The following is a 23,749-nucleotide window of genomic DNA, read 5'->3' as shown; positions in this document are numbered from 1 at the left end:
ATATTCTGATTCACTTACAAGAATCCTTTCATGCAAGTGAAAGAGCAGTGTTGTAGTCGAGTCACTAAACCTCGAGTCTGAGTTCCCAGTGTTCAAGTCCGAGTCAAGTCCAAATCATTAAAGAAATTTCCAGTCGAGTCCACTATTGATCCGAGTCGAGTCCAACACTCCAACCGCACCATTTGATTGACCTCCTTGTATACAAAAGTATGTGTGTATGTAAATTCAACCTCCTTAGGTACACACAGATTAAAACCTCTCTCTCTCTCTCTCTCTCTCTGTCTGTGCGTGCTGATATAAGGGAGAATATTGCCAGCTTGGCATTATGGAGAACAGTTGAAATAATCCTGACTGTATGTTTGGGTAACAATGAAATAATCAGGCATGGAGAACACATTTATTTAGTTTATTATTTGCTCATTCTTTCATGTGAATGTTTATTCATTTAGTTAAAAAAAAATGCTTGGAATAAAAAAATATTGCCCAAAAATATAAAATAGTTTCAATTATTAATTACCACATTATATATGCAATGCTTAATGACAATACAATATTTTAACATCTTAAAAACTTTATATTTCATTGTTTTTTGGCAAAAAACGAATGCCTATATCGGGGACGCGCATTGTAAAGAAGCTCTTCGTAATGTTCCTATTTAGACTCCTTCTGACAAGTAAGTTCGGGAAAACCATGTACAGAGACAATGTTCGTTGCTGAAGAAAGTCTCTCAACTCTCTCTTTAGCCCTAAAGGGCAGCGTTATTGGGAAACCTACCCCGGAACGGTGGGCAAAATCGTAAAACTGAAACAGGCAGTAGGTCGAGCGAGACACAAACAGGCTATCGTAGACTCAGCAGAATAAAAGACGAGAAACAGGAAATCAGGGATCAGGAACCCAAACAAGGAAATAAGGCTTGGTAATATATCAGCAACACAACTCAATACTTTGCAAAGTAAGTGTCTCTTCACAGTTTTTATATCAGCGCACTGATTGCGCCTTAAACCTATGCAGGTGTGAGCTGTTTATGGCGTGCGCACTGTCCGGAGCACGCCCAAGAGTCTATCTGATGCACGCGTCAAGGCGCGCAGATGTGACACTCTTGCACGAAATTAGTGTAAAATTAATGTAGATATACAGTAAATATCTCATGCCAAATTATTATGGCATGTTACAAAAAATAAAGAAAAAATCAGAGTCCTCGTCTCCAATTGCCGAGTCCTAATGCAGTTAATGCACAAGTCCAAGTCAAGTCATGAGTCCTTAAAACTAGGGCACGAGTCAGACTCAAGTCCAAGTCCTGGACTCGAATACTACTGCAAGCCTGTGAAGGAGTAACCGTCAATGTCTTGTGTTCATAATAACGATGAAACTGCTGGTGTCAAAATATGTCCATTCCATTTCTAAGCTGAAATAAATGAGGCCTTGTTGCATCGAACTCGTCAAAAATAATGGTGATAAATAATACAGCAATAGCAGCAACTTCTAAACAAGTATTTGTGTACCATGGGAAAAAAAAAAGACAGTTACGGATTTTGTGAAAAGTGCCTTTTAAAAGGACTGTTAAAAGGCACTTTTTTAAAAACAAAATCTATAATTGTCTTTTTATGCTATTATACTTAGTAATATTTCTGCTGATGTCCTCGTCATATACTTATGAGCAATTTCCACTGTTTGTATTTCTAGTTTGTTTTTTTATCTTGTTCCTGCCATCTTGAAACTTTATTGTGGGACTACAGTGGAAACTTTATTGTGGGACTTTTTGTGTAATCCTTGGTTTAGTTTTAGGTGATAAGGTTCATATTAGACCTCTCTCCCAGAGCACACATTGGTGTAGCAGAGTTCTCCAAAGTTGGTTTGCTGCCTGTACAGTATAGAGTTGAGCAACTCCAACTAAATCACATGTTTAACATTAAGCGTGGAAATGCTCCTTCATACCTGAAAGGTCAATTTCATAGTGCAGCACAAACACATAATACAAGACAGAGTCAATCAGCTTTTTTTGTCCCTAGGGTGAATGGGTTTGGAAAGAATTCTTTTTTATTTTGTGGTGTTAAATGCTGGAATGGATTGCCAATCGAAGTAAGACAAATAGATTCAAAGTTTACTTTCAAAAAATGTGTAAAGGAACACCTAATGGCTAGAATAATGAATGAAGAAAATAACAATTTTAGTTATTATTAGTTATGTATGTATTAGGTGCCAAAATTGTACAGTAATTTTTATTTTTTACAATGGTTAAATACTTATTATTTTACGAGTGTCTACTATGTTAATTTTAATTATGTTTTTTAAATATAATTTTTGTTTCTAGTGATAAATTAGTTTAATCATAGTATGTTTATAATTTAAATATTTACGTTGTCAAATTTATTATTTTTACGTGCCAAGTTTGCCACAACCATCTTGTCATCTTGAGGACCACAATGGAAATAAGTGTATTTTAATGCTTTTTGTGTCATCCTCGGCGATATGTACATGTATGTTTTTATCATATATATTTATATTGCCAAATAAAATAAAATCAAATCAGTTGTGGTGTATACTGTATGTATAATGCTATAGCTGATTTGCATGTTATTTTACCTCAATAAATTCAGTTCAGTTCAATTCACCATGGAGCTGTTTCTGTAAGAATGGTATAAAATGTTGCCCTCACCGCTGCTGTGTCTTGCTGCAGGGCCTGTGAAGCGAAACGTGCCACGTGGTTGATTATGGGGGCAAAGTTAGTTGGGCCATAAAAGCGGATGTGAGGTAAGCAGGTGGAATACGCCTGAACGATGCCCTCAACACCTGCACACAACACAAATGGGTAGCCATTACCCCTTATTACTTCGACATCAACAAGATTATAATACAACCCCGATTCCAAAAAAGTTGGGACAAAGTACAAATTGTAAATAAAAACGGAATGCAATAATTTACAAATCTCAAAAACTGATATTGTATTCACAATAGAACATAGACAACATATCAAATGTCGAAAGTGAGACATTTTGAAATTTCATGCCAAATATTGGCTCATTTGAAATTTCATGACAGCAACACATCTCAAAAAAGTTGGGACAGGGGCAATAAGAGGCTGGAAAAGTTAAAGGTACAAAAAAGGAACAGCTGGAGGACCAAACTGCAACTCATTAGGTCAATTGGCAATAGGTCATTAACATGACTGGGTATAAAAAGACCATCTTGGAGTGGCAGCGGCTCTCAGAAGTAAAGATGGGAAGAGGATCACCAATCCCCCTAATTCTGCGCCGACAAATAGTGGAGCAATATCAGAAAGGAGTTCGACAGTGTACAATTGCAAAGAGTTTGAACATATCATCTACAGTGCATAATATCATCAAAAGATTCAGAGAATCTGGAAGAATCTCTGTGCATAAGGGTCAAGGCCGGAAAACCATACTGGGTGCCCGTGATCTTTGGGCCCTTAGACGGCAAAGCATCACATACAGGCATGCTTCTGTATTGGAAATCACAAAATGGGCTCAGGAATATTTCCAGAGAACATTATCTGTGAACACAATTCACCGTGCCATCCGCCGTTGCCAGCTAAAACTCTATAGTTCAAAGAAGAAGCCGTATCTAAACATGATCCAGAAGCGCAGACGTCTTCTCTGGGCCAAGGCTCATTTAAAATGGACTGTGGCAAAGTGGAAAACTGTTCTGTGGTCAGACGAATAAAATTTGAAGTTCTTTATGGAAATCAGGGACACCGTGTCATTCGGACTAAAGAGGAGAAGGACAACCCAAGTTGTTATCAGCGCTCAGTTCAGAAGCCTGCATCTCTGATGGTATGGAGTTGCATTAGTGCGTGTGGCATGGGCAGCTTACACATCTGGAAAGACACCATCAATGCTGAAAGGTATATCCAGGTTCTAGAGCAACACATGCTCCCATCCAGACGACGTCTCTTTCAGGGAAGACCTTGCATTTTCCAACATGACAATGCCAAACCACATACTGCATCAATTACAGCATCATGGCTGCGTAGAAGAAGGGTCCGGGTACTGAACTGGCCAGCCTGCAGTCCAGATCTTTCACCCATAGAAAACATTTGGCGCATCATAAGACGGAAGATACGACAAAAAAAGACCTAAGACAGTTGAGCAACTAGAATCCTACATTAGACAAGAATGGGTTAACATTCCTATCCATAAACTTGAGCAACTTGTCTCCTCAGTCCCCAGACATTTACAGACTGTTGTAAAGAGAAAAGGGGATGTCTCACAGTGGTAAACATGGCCTTGTCCCAACTTTTTTGAGAGGTGTTGTTGTCATGAAATTTAAAATCACCTAATTTTTCTCTTTAAATGATACATTTTCTCAGTTTAAACATTTGATATGTCATCTATGTTCTATTCTGAATAAAATATGGAATTTTGAAACTTCCATATCATTGCATTCCGTTTTTATTTACAATTTGTACTTTGTCCCAACTTTTTTGGAATCGGGGTTGTATTAAGAATTCACCACTTCTGAGAATCTGAGGCATACGAAAAGCTGCAAATTTGTACCAAAAAGCAACAGTGTGCCAGAAATAAAAGAATTGTCTCACCGATGCAGAATGGATTGGTAGGGTCAAAGTTGATAGCAAATTCATGGGACACCTGTAATGTGAGCAGACAAAGAGCAACACTTATATAACAGCATAAACACTTTAAGAGCCTTTAGTGTCCAGTTTATACTGATTTGGATAAAACATGATTATAATACTCCAGTTCCCCATTTACACCAGATACAGCGTCTTGCAAAAGTACTCATCCCCCTTTGTGTTTGTCCTGTTTTGTCACATTACAAGCTGGAATTAAAATGGATTTTTTTTTTTGGGGGGGGGGGGGGGGGGGGGGTGTTAGTACCATTTAATTTACACAACATGCCTACCACTTTAAAAGTGAAAATTGTTGTTTTATTGTGACACAAACAATAATTAAGATGAAAAAACAGAAATCTGGAGTGTGCATAGGTATTCACCCCCACACACCCCAAAAGTCAATACTTTGTAGAGCCACCTTTTGCTGCAATTACAGCTGCAAGTCTCTTGGGGTATGTCTCTATTAGCTTAGCACATCTAGCCACTGGGATTTTTGCCCATTCCTCAAGCCAAAACTACTCTGTAGTTTACTCTGCCCTGTATTTAGTGCCATCCATCTTTCCTTCAGTCCTGACCAGCTTTCCTGTCCCTGCAGATGAAAAACATCCCCACAGCATGATGCTGCCACCACCATGCTTCACTGTAGGAGTGGCGTTCTCAGGGTGTTGGGTTTGCGCCACATATGGCGTTTCCCATGAGGGCCAAAAAGATCAATTTTAGTTTCAGTTGACCAGAGAATCTTCTTCCATGTGTTTGGGGAGTCTGCCACATGCTGTTGGGCAAACTTCAAATGTGTTTTCTTAAGCAGTGACTTTTTTCTGGCCAATCTTCCATAAAGCCCCGCTCTGTGGAGTGTACAGCTTAAAGTGGTCCTATGGACAGATACTCCCATCTACGCTGTGGATCTTTGCAGCTCCTTCAGTGTTATCTTTGGTGTTTTTGTTGCATCTCTGATTAATGCCCTCCTTGCCCGGTCTGTGAGTTTTGGTGGGCGGCCTTCTCTTGTCAGGTTTGTAGTGGTGCCGTATTCTTTCCATTTTGCTATAATGGATTTAATGGTGCTCCCTGGGATTTTCAAAGTTTGGGATATTTTTTATAACCCAACCCTGATCTATACTTCTTCACAACTTTGTCTCTGACCTGGTTGGAGTGCTCCTTGGTTCTCATGTTGCTTGCTTAGTCGTGTTGCAGAGTCAGGGTCCTTCCAGAACAGGTTGATTTACACAGAGATCATGTGACAGATCATGTGACACTTTGATTGCACACAGGTGGATCTTAATCAACTAATTATGTGACTTATGAAGTGAACTGGTTGGAGCAGCTCTTATTTAGGTGCTTCATACGAAAGGGGGTGAATACTTATGCACACTGCAGATTTCTGTTTTTTCATCTTAATTATTGTTTGTGTTACAATAAAATAACAATTTTCCCCTTTAAAGTGGTAGGCATGTTGTGTAAATCAAATGGTGCTAACTCCCCAAAAATGCATTTTAATTCCAGCTTGTAATGTGACAAAACAGGACAAATACCAAGGGGGGATGAATACTTTTGCAAGACACTGTAGCTTCCAAGATTTTACAAGCTTCCATTTTTAAAACATTTTTTTCCTCTTTACATTATGCAATGAACATGTGTAATTTTTTTCTTATCATCTAGAACTCTTAAAAAAACAACAACAAAAAAACCCATACACAACACATGCTTCTCTCTCTCTCTCTCTCTCTCTCGTCTTTTTCATCACTCCAGTGCCATAGCAACCCAGATGGGATGACAGTTGCATAATCACTGGGATATTCATGTATTACACATTTTGTTCGTCTCTCCATTTCTGCCATTTCTGAATTCAAATCAAGTTCCCCCAATCTCGCCTGCCATTCAATTTTCCCTTGCTCACCTTAATTCCATCTCTAAGCTGCTGCCAATATCAAAACACACAAATTCACTCTCACATGAGTAACACACACACACACACACACACACACACACACACACACACACACTTTCTCACCTTCCAGTCAGGCGGGAGTTGAGCACCAAATCCGAGTGCAGGAAACATTTTGTCTCTGTGGACAGAAAACAGTGTCCATATGTTTACCAACCCCAACAATGTCTAACAATTGTTGAACAATTGACAATACTCATTAGAAAAAATCAGTGAAACACTTCTTGTAATGAATAAAATGACTTTGTGTAGCACAGGCGCATACGAGTCATAATCCTGTATGATCTGTCCTACGGCCCAGATGGCAGAGAGATACTCGTTGCTGCCCATCGGGTTGATGTAGTGTAACGAGGACGGTTCCCTGGGGTTCCCATTTGAAGCTGTGAAGTCAATGCCAACCTAGTGTACACACATATATACAAATATTATTAAATATCACAAATTAGCTGTAATCAAGGAAGTTAATTCACGAACATATTTCAAAAATTAAAGGTATTACATTCACACTGGGAGCTCATCCTTTATTACGATAAATACTGTTATATTATTAGACACTTTAAGCAACAATGCATCATCAGTCTGACTGGACTGGATTACTGCACACACACACACACACACGGCAATGCTGTGTGAACCTCCTTTATTTGGAACTGGATCAAATGCTCCCAGCCACAGGCAGTGTTTTTGTTAAAGCGGGCTTACAAGTGAGCATTGCTCAAGCTGAGTTCTGACAACTCTGTCCTCAGGCAGTGTTTATCAACCCACTATGAGTTGAGTGCAAACCTGAGCCGTCACGATCCACACTACACAACTACTTACTGTACCAACATCAACATCACTCTCGAGGCTCTACTGCTAGCCTGTCAGGTGAAGAGGAGCGGAGGGGAGGAGAGTAAAGATGAAAGAGGAACAAAGAGATGGTGAGACAAAGAGAAACTGAGCTAGATAGATAGATAGAATTAATTTAACATTACATTTTATTCATATGTTTATGTATTTGTTTGTTTATACAACTATACTGTGTTGATTAACTGTTTTATATTTAGCATTTAAAATATTAACCCTCCATTAATTAAGGACAAATTAACAATTAATGAGAAGACATATTTTAAGTGATGTAGGCCTATCCATCCATCCATCCATCCATTATCTGTAGCCGCTTATCCTGTTCTACAGGGTCGCAGGCAAACTGGAGCCTGGGATGTAGGCCTATAATATATAAAACGATAAAGGACAAAGTGCAATAAATCTGTTTTATAGATTAATTGGCTGAGTAATTGTGATAAGCACATGATCTTGACCATTAGTATCAGACAGTTAGATAGACAGAGTGTAAGTAAGAGACGCAGGGAGAGATGGTGATAGAGAGTGACACAATGAGGGTGCCATTTCATGTGCTGGCCTGCGGGTGAACAGGTCATAGTTGATCCTCCAAGTGCATGCCAAGCAGCACGGACATTATGGGTTGCAGTATGATAGTCACATGTCTCTGACATCTTCCTGTCATGGTATCGGACACAGTTTAGTCACACAAAATATAAATATATAATCAAATTACAGGGAATAAATGCAAAGTTTAGATACATTCAGAAATGTATACATTTGAAAGTAGTTGTACTTTAGAAATCCTCTCAGTGATCTGGACTGAGAGTAAGGTTTCTGTAAATACACTGTGTTGCACCAACGCATTTACTGTCAACTTGTGTGTGTGTGTATAATATATATATATATATATATATATATATATATATATATATATATATATATATATATACACACACACACACACACACACACACATTATCTGTAGCCGCTTATCCTGTCCTATAGGGTCGCAGGCGAGCTGGAGCCTATCCCAGCTGACTATGGATGAGAGGCGGGGTAAACCCTGGACAAGTCGCCAGGTCATCGCAGGGCCGACACATACAGACAAACAACCATTCACATTCACACCTACGGTCAATTTAGGCTACATCCACACGACAACGGCAACGAGATTTTTTTTTTAGCGGGTAAAAAAAATATCACGTCCACATGGGCAACGGATCAGTAAAATATCAGGTACATGTGGCAACGCAACGCTTGCTGAAAACGATGCAATACACATGCCACACCTCTACGTGCGCTGTAAGACGGTCCCATCGGAGACACCAGAACAATAGAAAAAGTAGGATGCATGCCCATAAACCCCTTCTTCTAGTCATGTGGTTGTGACGTCATCGTAAACAAATCCGTTCTACTCATCCAGACGACTTTGCAACGGCGCCGTTGCCAGATTTTTCCACTCTGGAAACCGTTCTCAAAAAATATCGTTTTGGGGCACCCAAAACGCCGGTGCCGTGTGGACGCCAGGCCGAAACGATAAAAAATTTTATCGGATTCACCTGAATCCGTTGCCGTGTGGACAGGGCCTTAGAGTCACCAGTTAGCCTAACCTGCATGTCTTTGGACTGTGGAGGAAACCGGAGCACCCGAAGGAAACCCATGCAGACACAGGGAGAACATGCAAACTCCGCACAGAAAGGCCCTCGCCGGCCACTGGGCTCAAACCCAGGACCTTCTTGCTGTGAGGTGACAGCACTAACCACTACACCACCGTGCTGCCCCTATACATACATACATACATACATACATACATACATACACAAACACACACACAGAGTACTGTGCAAAAGACTTGGGCACATGTAAAGAAATGCTGTAGCCCAAAAATGGCTTAAAAATAATGAAATGAAATGTTTCAACATTAAAAAAATACTATAAACAGCAGTAAGCCATAATAAATGGAACAAAGTTGATATTGGGTGCAAGACGACCCTTTGCTTTAAAAAAAAAAAGTCTCAGGTACAATGAGTGCAGTTTTATAAGGAAATGAGCTGTAGGTTTTACTGAGCATCTTACAGAACCAGCTACAGTTCTTCTGGGCACTTTGACGGTCACACTCGCTTCTTCATTTTGCACCAAAACCCAGCAGCCTTCATTATGTTTTCTTTTTTAATCTGAAAAGTGGTCTCTTATGTAATATGCTGATCAGATACAAAAAATTTTTTCCTGTAACATTTAATTTTGTGCTGGAAAACAAACGTTTGGACTCTAAAATGTTGTTGTTCTGACTCGATAATGTAGAAGTCATAAAATAGAAAACTATAGCAAAGTTTGTATGTAAAAAAAAAATAGGGTGCCTCAGACTTTTGCACAGTACTGGCACTGCCTAAAAGTGGACTATCCCGATGACTGTAAATTGTGTTTAAGTGGCAGCCAGAGCCGTCACTCATACGGACAGAGCAGTCAGCCCAGCAAGCTCTATTTGTTATACTACAGATGCTCGCTGCTGTGTTTACCATGTGCCTCCATCAGAGGTTTAGTGTTGTATGGTATAAAACTTTGCTGTCTGTCACCCTGATATGTCATTCATGAACAATGTAAAGTTTGTGTGTGCTGTTTGAATGTGTTTTTTTGTGTTTGGTGCATTGGTTGAACTGTGGTTTAGCACGAGGCTGTGAGTGCAGAGGCTTTGGTGCACATTTAGCTAACCGGTAGAGGTTTGCACACTTGACTGAGCAGAGCAAGGTGTGCAACATTCAGAGCATAGTCTGTAAACATTACTCTGCAAAACTGTGTATTTGTTTACAACCATGTTACGTTAATTATTTCTGTTTTGTTTTCTTTAGTTTTCACGGTGCTCTGTGTACTGTGTTTGATGTCCGGTGTTTGATACCAGGGCCGGAGTGGGCCCTGTTTTCAGTCCGGGAGTTTAATTCACATTCAGGCCACTTTGAAATGGAGGAGGAATTAAGTGCAGCCAGAGCCGTCACTCATATGGACAGAGCAGTCAGCCCATCAAGCTCTATTTGTTATACTACAGATGCTCGCTGCTATGTTTACCATGTGCCTCCATCAGAGGTATAACTTCACTTCACTTCACTTCACTTTAACAATATAGGTTCTCGCGTGCATTTGAACCAATGTTTGTGCATTACATGCCGCATACGCCTCGAAAATAATGGCAAATCAACAATGCTGGGTACTCAGCAACCGGCAGATAAAGCGTGAGGGCGCATTAGGCAACTCAAAAATGGTTAAATGAAATGTAGGCTAAAGCAAGTGTTCGATTCTGCTTAGAATATTGGCATACGCATACACCTCTTCTAAGTTATATATTTAACAACAATTATTTAACATCAAATATGACTTCTAGGCCTATGTGTTCATAACCACAATGTGCGCACGCCTGTGGAAATGCACGGTGTGACAGCGAGATGAAATAGGCTGGATGAGGAAATAATGCGCAACAGCACATTTGGGACCTGTTCATCTAAAATTGTTAATAACTGGGATGTAAAGCAATGTCCGGTTCTTCTTAGAATTAAGACATACACCACATCTATACCGTGTAAATTGCGAGATTTCACATGACATCAAAAAGCTGAATTGACATCGCAAACTATCGACACATTATAGGCCTAGCATAGACTGATAAAATCGACAAACAGGGTTATCATACTCCATATCTTTCGTAACCTACCAGCTGGTCTTGAGAACATATCTGTCAATTTGGCACATTTTGCTGCCACCTCCTTCCTTTTTTTAAGCTTCGCCCTTTCGGTTCCACCTGGCCTCTTTCTGCCCTCCATCACTGACGCGCGCTGTTTCGCCCCAATGTTGTTTAAGTTCCCCGCAATACAGAGGAGGAGTCTTGGACCAAACCAACTGCAATAGAGGGGAGGGGAGAATTTCCTTATTTGGTAGCGCCTATTTAATCTGCTGCGATGCTGTCGGCGTCTGGGCTGCCATGTGAAAATGCAGAGTGCAGTTGAATTGATGATTAATGCAAGAATAAGATCAGTGACCAAAATTAGTGAAAATTATTTTCCCCATGCTCCAAGCAGGCCACCATTGATGGTTTGGGCCGGGGATGGTCCCGGCTAAATATAGGGCCACCCCGGCATTGTTTGATACTATACTTGTGTTCAAGAGGAATAAAATGCATATGCACTCATCAGAGACTGCTACAGTTTTAGTAAATAGTCCCATGTTATTTTTTAAAAACAAATTAAAAATAAGTGCTGGATAAAAACCCATCTGTCTTATGTAACTAAAGATACAAATTTTGTTGTCCGGTGGCCAAGTGTTTATGAGATACGTTGCCTTGCACTCACGATCAGATTTCTTGCGGTGGTACACATTCGTCGTTCGTACGTACACTACCGTTCAAAAGTTTGGGGTCACTTTGAAATGTCCTTATTTTTGAAAGAAAAGCACTGTTCTTTTCAATGAAGATCACTTTAAACTAATCAGAAATCCACTCTATACATTGCTAATGTGGTAAATGACTATTCTAGCTGCAAAGGTCTGGTTTTTGGTGCAATATCTCCATAGGTGTATAGAGGCCCATTTCCAGCAACTCTCACTCCAGTGTTCTAATGGTACAATGTGTTTGCTCATTGCCTCAGAAGGCTAATGGATGATTAGAAAACCCTTGTACAATCATGTTAGCACAGCTGAAAACAGTTGAGCTCTTTAGAGAAGCTATAAAACTGACCTTCCTTTGAGCAGATTGAGTTTCTGGAGCATCACATTTGTGGGGTCGATTAAATGCTCAAAATGGCCAGAAAAATGTCTTGACTATATTTTCTATTCATTTTACAACTTATGGTGGTAAATAAAAGTGTGACTTTTCATGGAAAACACTAAATTGTCTGGGTGACCCCAAACTTTTGAACGGTAGTATGGACGTTGTACAGTTGCAAAAGCGATCACAAATCAGGTCGATGCATTACCATATTCTCTTAAGTATGGGGTTCTGCTAAAATGACAAAACGCTCAGATTTAATTGAATCTAATCAAAAATACTTTCAAAGAATTTTTTTTAGGAAAAAGTTATAGTAGGTGAATGTTACATGTGAACATTCAGGTGGATGTTTGCTCAAAAAAAAAAAAGTTTGAATCTCCAAATCCAGAAGGACCTAATGCAAGAAGGGAAGCTTTCTGGACAGACAGGTTTGTCAGATGTTGTTGGTCCAGACCATTAATTTTTTTCTACCAGTTACAGAGTGTACGCCACACAGACCTGAGTTTCTTCTCTAAGCAGGTATTTTGCTGACAGCTGCCAAAATAATTACAGTAAGTGTTCTGAATAAGAAACTATTGCCACAGACACATGCTATTTGTGCTAAACCTCACCACTTTACTATGTCTGAGTCTCAGTTTTCCCATTACATCATCTACAATGCCGATTTATCACCAATTCTGTGAAAATCGTTTTATTTTTAATAATTCTAACGATACAGATAAGCATCTGGTTGTCTAATGATCTGATGCACTTCAGCTTCTCTACAGACCATTGCCTTGCAGTCTAGCATGCATTGATTATCTTTTTTTTCTATCATCTACACTGCCTCAGTTGCCCACGCAAGTCGATGTTCTGTTCCTGCTCCCACGGTCTACTTGGCTACTGCTGACCCTGTGACCTTTGCTCTTCCACTGATGCTGAAAGTGCTGATGTGGGGGTTAACTGCTCACATACCAAGCTTAGTGTGCTCTTGTAATGATAAAGCAAGCAGAATGTGCTTGCACTGTTGGAGACCGAATATCCTTATTAACACCCTCCATTTTAGCCAGCATAAGACTAACGGCACATCATGGCACATTGAACGATTATTCTGTTTTCACTGAATCTATCTATCTATCTATCTATCTATCTATCTATCTATCTATCTATCTATCTATCTATCTATCTATCTATCTATCTATCTATCTATCTATCCTTCCCTTTCTGTCTTTAGGGGCAAATTAGGAGAAGGGATTTAGGAACTGAGTTGTAACATGTGTACGTCTATCTCTGACTTAGTCAAGAAGGAAATGAGGAAGAAAAAAGCAAAAAAAAAAAAAAAAGGAACTCTTATCGCAGTTCTTAGCCAGCGTAGCCTTGGAAGTACAGCCAAGAATGCTCGTAATCTTGAGCACAACATCAGTCCATCTGTGGTGTACTTCAGCTTTTAAAGGTTTCATATGTTGAAGGTACAGCAAAACAGCTTTCCTCAGACCTTCCTGTAGCTCTCTGAATCTCTTTCCTGTCAGGGCCCTTTCACTGCCATCACTATAGCAACCCGTGCCTTTCACTCACTTTCTGTGTCGTTTGACTGAGTTACATAAAGGACCATGAGCAGAGGCTCTTCACTCAGACACTGTACAGAAAGAATGCAGAGCAGCTTCGCCTTCCATCACACACCAGCCAAAGAGCAGACATGCATATGGCATGAGAAGCATTAAAAACAATACTAAAACCGTTCTTTTTGCAAGTGAGCATGTTCTCAATGAAAACATAATATGAAATAAAGTAATACCGTGATGTCAACGTTTCTAATGCAAGATTCAATTCATCTTATAAATCTACATTTGTCTCATGTTATGTATTTGTGTGTTTGTGTATGAAACCCATTACACAGTTAGCTCATTACTCACTTTATACTGTCTATGACATGTTCAGAAGCTGTACTGAAACTAATACGAATGATCAATATCATTGGAGTTTAAGGGGTTAACTACAGTGAAGAAATTTAACGGTGCAAAGCATATAAGTGTAATGTAAGCTTCTTTTATATGCCGATGACTCTGCATTACTGGTTCCTGGGAGTGATGTCAGTGAGATTGAGAATACTCTTGGTAGACAGTTAGAGAGAGTTATGGTGCGTTCATGTGCTATGGGAATTATGGTAAATACCAAACGCCGACATGGAAAGCACACATGAACGCCCCCTCTTGTGGTATTTTCCACTGGGCAACTCGTAGAAAATTTTGATACACGAGTTGCCGAGATGAGATGAACTTTAACCTTTTCAACATGGCGGCAAGCGGTACAAGACACTTGAATGTTAAGCATTGTACGCTACTAAAGTTTTTTTTTACTAGTACTAGTGGGTAGTTTTGTGTCTATGCAATGTTGCGTCATTAACAAGTGTAATATAATACGTTAGAAATCCGTTTCCTTTAAAAATGTGTTGTTATGGTTTGTTTTTACCTATCCAGAGCAGGCGCTATTGCTAACGATAGCTAACTAACTATTGCTAACTTGAATCTGGTCCACCATCTTTAATTTGTCAACAACAACAAAAGCATGTGAACACAACACACTGGTAAATACCACTTCCCAACTGGAAAATATCATCTTCCCATAGCACATGAACGCAGCATTAGCATTGGCTTATTGACAATAAGCTCTCAATATATCTGGGTAAAACTGAGTCCATTTTATTTGGAACCAAGAAGAAGTTGTCTAAAACTAATGCACTAAAGGTTACATGTAATGGCACTGAAATAGTGTCACAAGCAAGCGTTACATACTTGGGGTTAACATTAGAACAGTCACTAACTTCTGAATCTATCTATCCATCCATCCATCCATTATCTGTAAGCAAGCACAACTTTATTCATCACACACTTGTGAAGTTCCTCTATGCATTTAACCCATCTGAAGCAGTGAACACACACATGCACACCAGGGCTTTACATTAGCACACGCCCACCTGCCAAATGCGGGTAAAATTCGGCTTTGGCGGGTAATAACTTTAGTCTCACTAGCCACTTTGGCGGGTGGTTTATTCTGTGGTATGACAATGTATTTTAATTGTAGTTTTCTCTGAAGGCATCTGATATAATAAACGCACTGCAATGTAATATTACACGCCTACAACTCCCATGAGCATCTGCATAAACATACTGACATGTTAGAATTGTTTAGAACGTTCGTTAACGGCTCAGATAAAATCAATGATACGGTAACCTGTGGTTAATGAATGAAGCAACAAAGTTGCTGACGACTGACAAGCGCACTATGTGGCGACATATAGATGGAGCTGGGTGTGAGTGGGCATCCTGTTTTATTTACAGAACAGGGATCTATCAAAGTCTGATCTTCACAACACGTTTGTGGAAGTGTATCATGGCACGAACAAAGGAGATTTCTGAGGACCTCAGAAAAAGCGTTGTTGATGCTCATCAGGCTGGAAAATGTTACAAAACCATCTCTAAAGAGTTTGGACTCCACCAATCCACAGTCAGACAGATTGTGTACAAATGGAGGAAATTCAAGACCATTGTTACCCTCCCCAGGAGTGGTCGACCAACAAAGATCACTCCAAGAGCAAGGCGTGTAATAGTCGGCGAGGTCACAAAAGACCCCAGGGTAACTTCTAAGCAACTGAAGGCCTCTCTTACATTGGCTAATGTTAATGTTCATGAGTCCACCATCAGGAGAACACTGAACAACAATGGTGTGCATGGCAGGGTTGCAAGGAGAAAGCCACTGCTCTCCAAAAAGAACATTGCTGCTCGTCTGCAGTTTGCTAAAGATCACGTGGACAAGCCAGAAGGCTATTGGAAAAATGTTTTGTGGACAGATGAGACCAAAATAGAATATTTTGGTTTAAATGAGAAACGGTATGTTTGGAGAAAGGAAAACATTGCATTCCAGCATAAGAACCTTATCACATCTGTGAAACATGGTGGTGGTAATATCATGGTTTGGGCCTGTTTTGCTGCATCTGGGCCAGGATGGCTTGCCATCATTGATGGAACAATGAATTCTGAATTATACCAGCGAATTCTAAAGGAAAATGTCAGGACATCTGTCCATGAACTGAATCTCAAGAGAAGGTGCGTCATGCAGCAAGACAACGACCCTAAGCACACAAGTCGTTCTACCAAAGAATGGTTAAAGAAGAATAAAGTTAATGTTTTGGAATGGCCAAGTCAAAGTCCTGACCTTAATCCAGTCGAAATGTTGTGGAAGGACCTGAAGCAAGCAGTTCATGTGAGGAAACCCACCAACATCCCAGAGTTGAAGCTGTTCTGTACAGAGGAATGGGCTAAAATTCCTCCAAGCCGGTGTGCAGGACTGATCAACAGTTAGCGGAAACATTTTGTCACAGTTATTGCTGCACAAGGGGGTCACACCAGATACTGAAAGCAAAGGTTCACATACTTTTGCCACTCACAGATATGTAATATTGGATCATTTTCCTCTAAATAAATGACCAACAGGGGCGGTCCTGGGGGTGGTCCGACCGGGCAGCCGCCTGGGGCGGCATCGTGGGGGGGTGGGCACGAGCGCGGGCGCGAAAAAAAAAAACGGCCCCCCCCCAAAAAAAGGTCCCCTAAAAAAAAACCCCGAAAAAAAAACAAGACGGGCGGGGGGTGAACATTTTGGATGGGGAAGCCCAATACCAAAGTTGCGCAGGTGACGTCATCAGTGTGTGTGTGTGCCTAACTTGTCGTAGCCCCATAATATGCACAATCCCACCAGCGGAACGTTGTACTAGTCATCAAAAATACTTTACTACCATAGTACTACAGACATTACACAGAGTCTTAAGTAATACATTACGACTTGATCATTGCCATTCTGGTAACAGCAAATTTATAACGGCCGTGTCCGCGACGTACAACACACGCCAAGAAATGTTTAAACGACCATGTAAAGCTGTTAACATTCTGTTGGCTAATACAGAGCCCAAGCGTGGGCACGAAAAAAAAAAAAAACAGTCCCCCCCAAAAAAAAGGTCAGCAGGGGGTTTCGCCCGGGGAGTAAATCACTCTAGGATCGCCACTGATGACCAAGTATAATATTTTTGTCTCATTTGTTTAACTGGGTTCTCTTTATCTACTTTTAGGACTTGTGTGAAAATCTGATGATGTTTTAGGTCATATTTATGCAGAAATACAGAAAATTCTAAAGAATTCACAAACTTTCAAGCACCACTGTATATTGCCCTCTTTACGTTTCTGGTAACCCGACTTCTTCATGATGGTGTTGGTCTACTGATGGTTCACTATCAATTCTGTTTCTACCGTACGCAGCTGACATTAGGGCTGGATTGGAAAGCAACAAACCTAAAGTGGTGTCGCGCTATGGCTCTGCCTACGCAAGACTGTACCATGTAATGAATAGGGAGGGGGTGAAATATAAAGACAGTCTATTCTAATAATTTTGCAGAAAATGGAAAACCAAACCAAAAGGTTGTTGTATTTGCTTATTTTAAGAGACAAGATTATTTAAAAAGCATTTTTAATTTAACCTACACATGGTAATAATGTTAATATTGTCCTCGGAGGGCCCTCTGTCAATACTGGGTCCTTAGAATTGTCCTAACATTCCCCCTGTAACGGCACCCCTGCATCCATTACTTCTATAAATATCTTCCCTTCACCCAAAATGGAGCTGTTTGGTATTCTGCCCATAGGTCTGACACTACCAACCTATTCTACTGACTTGGTGGCTTTTCCCCCAACTCTTGGCAAGGCATCGCATGCTAGTTTACTGGAAAAGCACACATCATCCCTCCCATACTCAAGAGATAAAAGATTATTTATCTTTTATGCAATTCAAATTAATTAATAAATAAATAAATAAAATGAGATACTCCCTTCAAAGCCCATAGAACAACAAAAAGTCCCCAAAAATTGGCAGTCATTCATAGACAGTGTACTAACTGGATGTTGCCCCCACAGGCAGAGTGCCCCCTTCCCCCACCCACCATCCTGCACTGACACACAATTTAGTATAAATATGTATTTTTCACTTAAAACAGCACATATTCTTTACTTTTTTGTCTTTATTTAGTGACATCCCAATGTTGTTTTAAACATATGTTGCATATAAAATGGTATAAGTAAATCATAAAAAACAGTATGGTTCATCTTAGAATAGTTTTACCCATCCTGCCTCCTCTTGTTTTGTTCATTCATTTTAAGTAACAATGCATGAATACCAATACTAGTATCAGGTATTGGTCTGATATCGTGGTCCATCCATCCATCCATCCATCCACCTATTATCTGTAGCCGCTTTATCCTGTTCTACAGGATCGGAAGCAAGCTGGATCCTATCCCAGCTGACTACGGGCGAAAGGCGGGGTACACCCTGGACGAGTCGCCAGGTTATCGCAGGGCTGACACAGAGACAAACAACCATTCACACTCACATTCACACCTACGGTCAATTTAGAGTCACCAGTTAACCTAACCTGCATGTCTTTGGACTGTGGGGGAAACCGGAGCACCCGGAGGAAACCCACGCAGATACGGGGAGAACATGCAAACTTCAAACAGAAAGGCCCTTGCCAGCCACTGGGCTCGAACCCAGGACCTTCTTGCTGAGAGGTGACAGTGCTAACTACTACACCACTGTGCCACCGGATACTGTGGTCATTTACTCATATTCAGATTCATAAAAAATGATACCAAAAAAATGATACCATGTGACACTATTTGATGGGTGTGCAAGTTGGCACACCCATGATCAGACAATACAAAATGACAATGATCTGGACACACACTATATGTCCAAAAGTTTGTGGACACCTGATCATTTCACCCTTGTGTGCTTTCTGAATATCCCATTCTGGATTAATTCCCCCTCTGAAGTTATAATAACCTCCACTCTTCTGGGAAAGCTTTCCACTAGACTTTGTAGTGTGTCTGTGGGGATTTGTGCTCTTTTTGCCACAAGAGCATTAGTGAGGTCAGGCACTGATGTCCAGTGATGAGGCCTGGTGAGGTCAGGGTTCTGTGCAGGACACTCGAGTTCTTCCACTCCAGCCCTGGCAAACCATGCCTTTATGGACCTCACTTTGTGCACAGGGGCATTGTCATGCTGGAACAGGTTTAGGATTCTCAGTTGCAGTTAAGGGAAATTGTAATGTTACAGCATACAAAGACATCCTATTGAGGATGGTCTACATATGGGTGTCCACATACTTTTGGCCATACCGTGTATTTCATGATGATTAAATCATAAAAATGATTAAATCATGAAAAGTATAAGCAAAGCAGACTTTGCTCTGCAAAAATACAATACAATACCAGTAACCTGATAAAACATCTTATGGCGTTTAAACAGTAACTTTAATAAAGAGCACAAGCATGACTGACTTGAGCATGAAAAACAGCATCAGTGAGTGTAGTCATTCAAGGTGCTGGGAACTATGTCCACACAGAAGTATGCATGAGCATGAAGCAGTGAAGCCAGCATGCAGAGAAACTGCCCCATGTGAGAACATTTCAGGTCTGCGAGCACCGAGATATGTCCATGTGCCAGTCCACACTCAGTACAGCTGCCCTTATGGTCTCTATTAAAGATCCATCCATCCGTAATTGCTTATCCTGTGCAGGGTCGCAGGCAAGCTGGAGTCTATCCCAGCTGATTATGGGCAAGAGGCGGAGTACACCCTGGATAAGTCATCAGATCATCGCAGGGCTGACACTTAGAGACAAACAATCATTCACACTCACATTCACACCTACGGTCAATTTAGAGTCACCAGTTAACCTAACCTGCATGTCTTTGGACTGTGGGGGAAACCAGAGCACCCGGAGGAAACCCACGCAGACACGGGGAGAACATGCAAACTCCGCACAGAAAGGCCCTCGCCGGCCACTGGGTTCGAACCTTCTTGCTGTGAGGCGACAGTGCTAACCACTACACCACCATGCTGCCCCCTTTATTAAAGATACTACTTAAAACTCAGCACAAGGATGTTCACTGCTAGCAACACACACCAACAACCAACATACACAGAGCGAAATAAAATGTTCCATGATGCTCCTGTTAGTAGGCTACTTATTTCTATACAAAGTATTGGCATGATGTCAATATGTATATTAAAGAAGGAAAGTGCAAGTTCCAAGCACCAGGCTGTATTCAATCATGTGATTTTTGCTTGCTAGTTTACTTATGGTGAATGAAGTGGTGGTCAGACAAATTGATTTGGCTGCCGTTATGCAAAGAGTTAGTGAAACTGTCTGACTATTTATGCAGTTTAGAGGCCAATGCATGGTCAAGATACCTTCAGAAAGTTGCTGTTTGCAAGGGGATAGATCCTTAAACATTAACAAAGAAGGATTTTTCCTATGAGTTGGAAAATCATCCATCCGTTGAGTTCCCTGACATCTCAGACTACCTGGTACTGCAGACATTGTTCTACATGGACAAACAGATGAAAACCTGGAAGAGCATAGCATCTTTGCTATGGTTGCTAGGATGCTACAAGTTTTAGTATCGGGTGCAAACAAACCACAGCTGCTCGATTCTCAATCCTCCCTGCTCCTCTCTTCCAGCTAAATCATTCACAAAGATCCACAGAAACCCCTTTAATGACCTGGCTATTGGTGAAACAGGACGGAAAAGTTATCACGCCTCATTGTAACTGCATGACCAGGGAAGCAGTTTCGTGCTGTTAACTCATGAGCTCTGCTTTTGTGTTTACGTGGATCGACTCAATTATCTTATCTATCTAGTTCAGTGTAGGAGCCCAGTCTACATCATTGTCCTTGTAAAGATTGTTAGGGCAGGCTGATAAGTAAAGTAAAAACATACGCATTAGTTTACAATATGGTGACTACGATCAAACAGTAAACAAAAACACATCTGAGGACTTGAGCATTTCCTGAACTTCAGAACATCACGAAATAATGGAAAATGGCGAGAAAAGTGATTCGCAAATCCAAACGAAATAAATCAGAGGAACTTACGAACTATTCACGAAGTGACCACTGCAAACTCGAGCGTTCTTCTTTCCATCACAGTGAAAGGTTCAAGAGCCACCTTTCTCATCGTCTTTTGATAAAATCCTTTGTTCTTTCACCCTTTATCACTTCACGGGGAACCAGGAAGAAACTTTTATCAGTTTCACGGTTTGTTTGATTCGAGCAGCCCAAAACAACGCAAGTGTAGGGCATTTCAACGACTAGCAAGTGCACCCTAGCGATAATAACGCTTTGTGAACAGTGATCTTAGCTGACCACCACTTCATGTCTTGCATATCTAATGAGGCGGATGTGACGTCGGATGCAACCCACCTACGCATACTGTACATACATGCAATCGAGCAGATTGAAATCGACATAACTACAATGTACTGTATTGTGTAACATCCCTCTTTAAAAATAAATAATTTCCAAAAACTGATAGAGAAGGTACTGATTTTACATTTTACTAAATAGGAAACAAGAGCAAACTCACAGTGAACATCAGCTGACAGCCACCCAGGATGTAATCCAAGAACGAGTAATCCCTCGTAATCTGATGAGCATCAAACACACACCCACACATTCAGTCACACACTTTTCCATAAAACATCCTTGTGTGTAGAGTAACACAAGAGCAAACAAATAGATCTACCTTTATCATGTAGCCCTCTGTATGTGCGCACATGTATCGGGGACGTACAAGCTGAACTGCTAATTACTGCAAATAATGGAGTCATTTTACTTCTTGGCAGGGTGCATAGGCAGGAGCAATTCCGCTCACGACTGATAGAGTAACAGGTGCCTTGTTCTGATATTAATACTGAGCGTTATTTACCAGTGGATTTAGAGCTATTACATTAATCTATGCCTAGAGGACTACAAAGCCCTAATTATAGTTAGCGTAATAAAAAAATTACATAAGCAAATCTGTAAGGAGTATGATAAACTCTTTAATGCTTGTATGTAATGTCAAAGAAGCTTTGTACTGCACTTATTTTAACAGCTTAAAGCTAGAGCTGGTGATCTGGTGCATGGGGTGAAGGGGCTTCTTTACCTTGCAGGACTTCAAAATGATGATTCCAGAGTTCTTGTAGTTCTTTTTCTTCTTCTGTTTCTTCGGATTGATGCATTCAAACTCCACCTGCAGCAGTGGAAACAGAGTTGAACACATGATGAAAGCTCACAAGCGCAAACCTCAGAGACACATGAAAAAGTTTCTCATGTTTAAAAGTAAAGATAAAGATACAACCCCGATTCCAAAAAAGTTGGGACAAAGTACAAATTGTAAATAAAAACGGAATGCAATAATTTACAAATCTCAAAAACTGATATTGTATTCAAAATAGAACATAGACAACATATCAAATGTCGAAAGTGAGACATTTTGAAATTTCATGCCAAATATTGGCTCATTTGAAATTTCATGACAGCAACACATCTCAAAAAAGTTGGGACAGGGGCAATAAGAGGCTGGAAAAGTTAAAGGTACAAAAAAGGAACAGCTGGAGGACCAAATTGCAACTCATTAGGTCAATTGGCAATAGGTCATTAACATGACTGGGTATAAAAAGAGCATCTTGGAGTGGCAGCGGCTCTCAGAAGTAAAGCTGGGAAGAGGATCACCAATCCCCCTAATTCTGCGCTGACAAATAGTGGAGCAATATCAGAAAGGAGTTCGACAGTGTAAAATTGCAAAGAGTTTGAACATATCATCATCTACAGTGCATAATATCATCAAAAGATTCAGAGAATCTGGAAGAATCTCTGTGCGTAAGGGTCAAGGCCGGAAAACCAGACTGGGTGCCCGTGATCTTCGGGCCCTTAGACAGCACTGCATCACATACAGGCATGCTTCTGTATTGGAAATCACAAAATGGGCTCAGGAATATTTCGAGAGGGCATTATCTGTGAACACAATTCACCGTGCCATCCGCCGTTGCCAGCTAAAACTCTATAGTTCAAAGAAAAAGCCGTATCTAAACATGATCCAGAAGCGCAGACGTCTTCTCTGGGCCAAGGGTCATTTAAAATGAACTGTGGCAAAGTGGAAAACTGTTCTGTGGTCAGACGAATCAAAATTTGAAGTTCTTTATGGAAATCAGGGACGCCGTGTCATTCGGACTAAAGAGGAGAAGGACGACCCAAGTTGTTATCAGCGCTCAGTTCAGAAGCCTGCATCTCTGATGGTATGGGGTTACATTAGTGTGTGTGGCATGGGCAGCTTACTCATCTGGAAAGACACCATCAGTGCTGAAAGGTATATCCAGGTTCTAGAGCAACATATGCTCCCATCCAGACGACGTCTCTTTCAGGGAAGACCTTGCATTTTCCAACATGACAATGCCAAACCACATACTGCATCAATTACAGCATCATGGCTGCGTAGAAGAAGGGTCCGGGTACTGAACTGGCCAGCCTGCAGTCCAGATCTTTCACCCATAGAAAACATTTGGCGCATCATAAAACGGAAGATACGACAAAAAAGACCTAAGACAGTTGAGCAACTAGAATCCTACATTAGACAAGAATGGGTTAACATTCCTATCCCTAAACTTGAGCAACTTGTCTCCTCAGTCCCCAGACGTTTACAGACTGTTGTAAAGAGAAAAGGGGATGTCTCACAGTGGTAAACATGGCCTTGTCCCAACTTTTTTGAGATGTGTTGTTGTCATGAAATTTAAATTCACCTA

At 40.6% G+C, this 23,749-nt stretch overlaps 1 protein-coding gene across 3 annotated transcripts in view; it reads right to left on the bottom strand.

Moving 5' to 3' along the window:
- cpne2 (copine II) overlaps window positions 1-23,749 on the bottom strand; it is a 108,144-nt gene that overhangs the window by 32,930 nt on the left and 51,465 nt on the right. For all 3 annotated transcript variants that reach the window (XM_060923820.1, XM_060923822.1, XM_060923821.1), the window contains exons 9-14: window positions 22,114-22,200; window positions 21,553-21,612; window positions 6,799-6,932; window positions 6,600-6,654; window positions 4,556-4,607; window positions 2,657-2,790 (exon numbers count right to left, since the gene is read on the bottom strand). In XM_060923820.1, the coding sequence (XP_060779803.1) occupies window positions 2,657-2,790; window positions 4,556-4,607; window positions 6,600-6,654; window positions 6,799-6,932; window positions 21,553-21,612; window positions 22,114-22,200 (522 nt within the window). The remainder of the gene's footprint in view (window positions 1-2,656; window positions 2,791-4,555; window positions 4,608-6,599; window positions 6,655-6,798; window positions 6,933-21,552; window positions 21,613-22,113; window positions 22,201-23,749) is intronic.

Source organism: Neoarius graeffei, chromosome 6, assembly GCF_027579695.1.
Source record: "Neoarius graeffei isolate fNeoGra1 chromosome 6, fNeoGra1.pri, whole genome shotgun sequence".
NCBI classification, from domain to species: domain Eukaryota; kingdom Metazoa; phylum Chordata; class Actinopteri; order Siluriformes; family Ariidae; genus Neoarius; species Neoarius graeffei.
The sequence above is the reverse complement of the archived record's forward strand: the minus strand, read 5'-3'. Positions and strand labels throughout refer to the sequence as shown.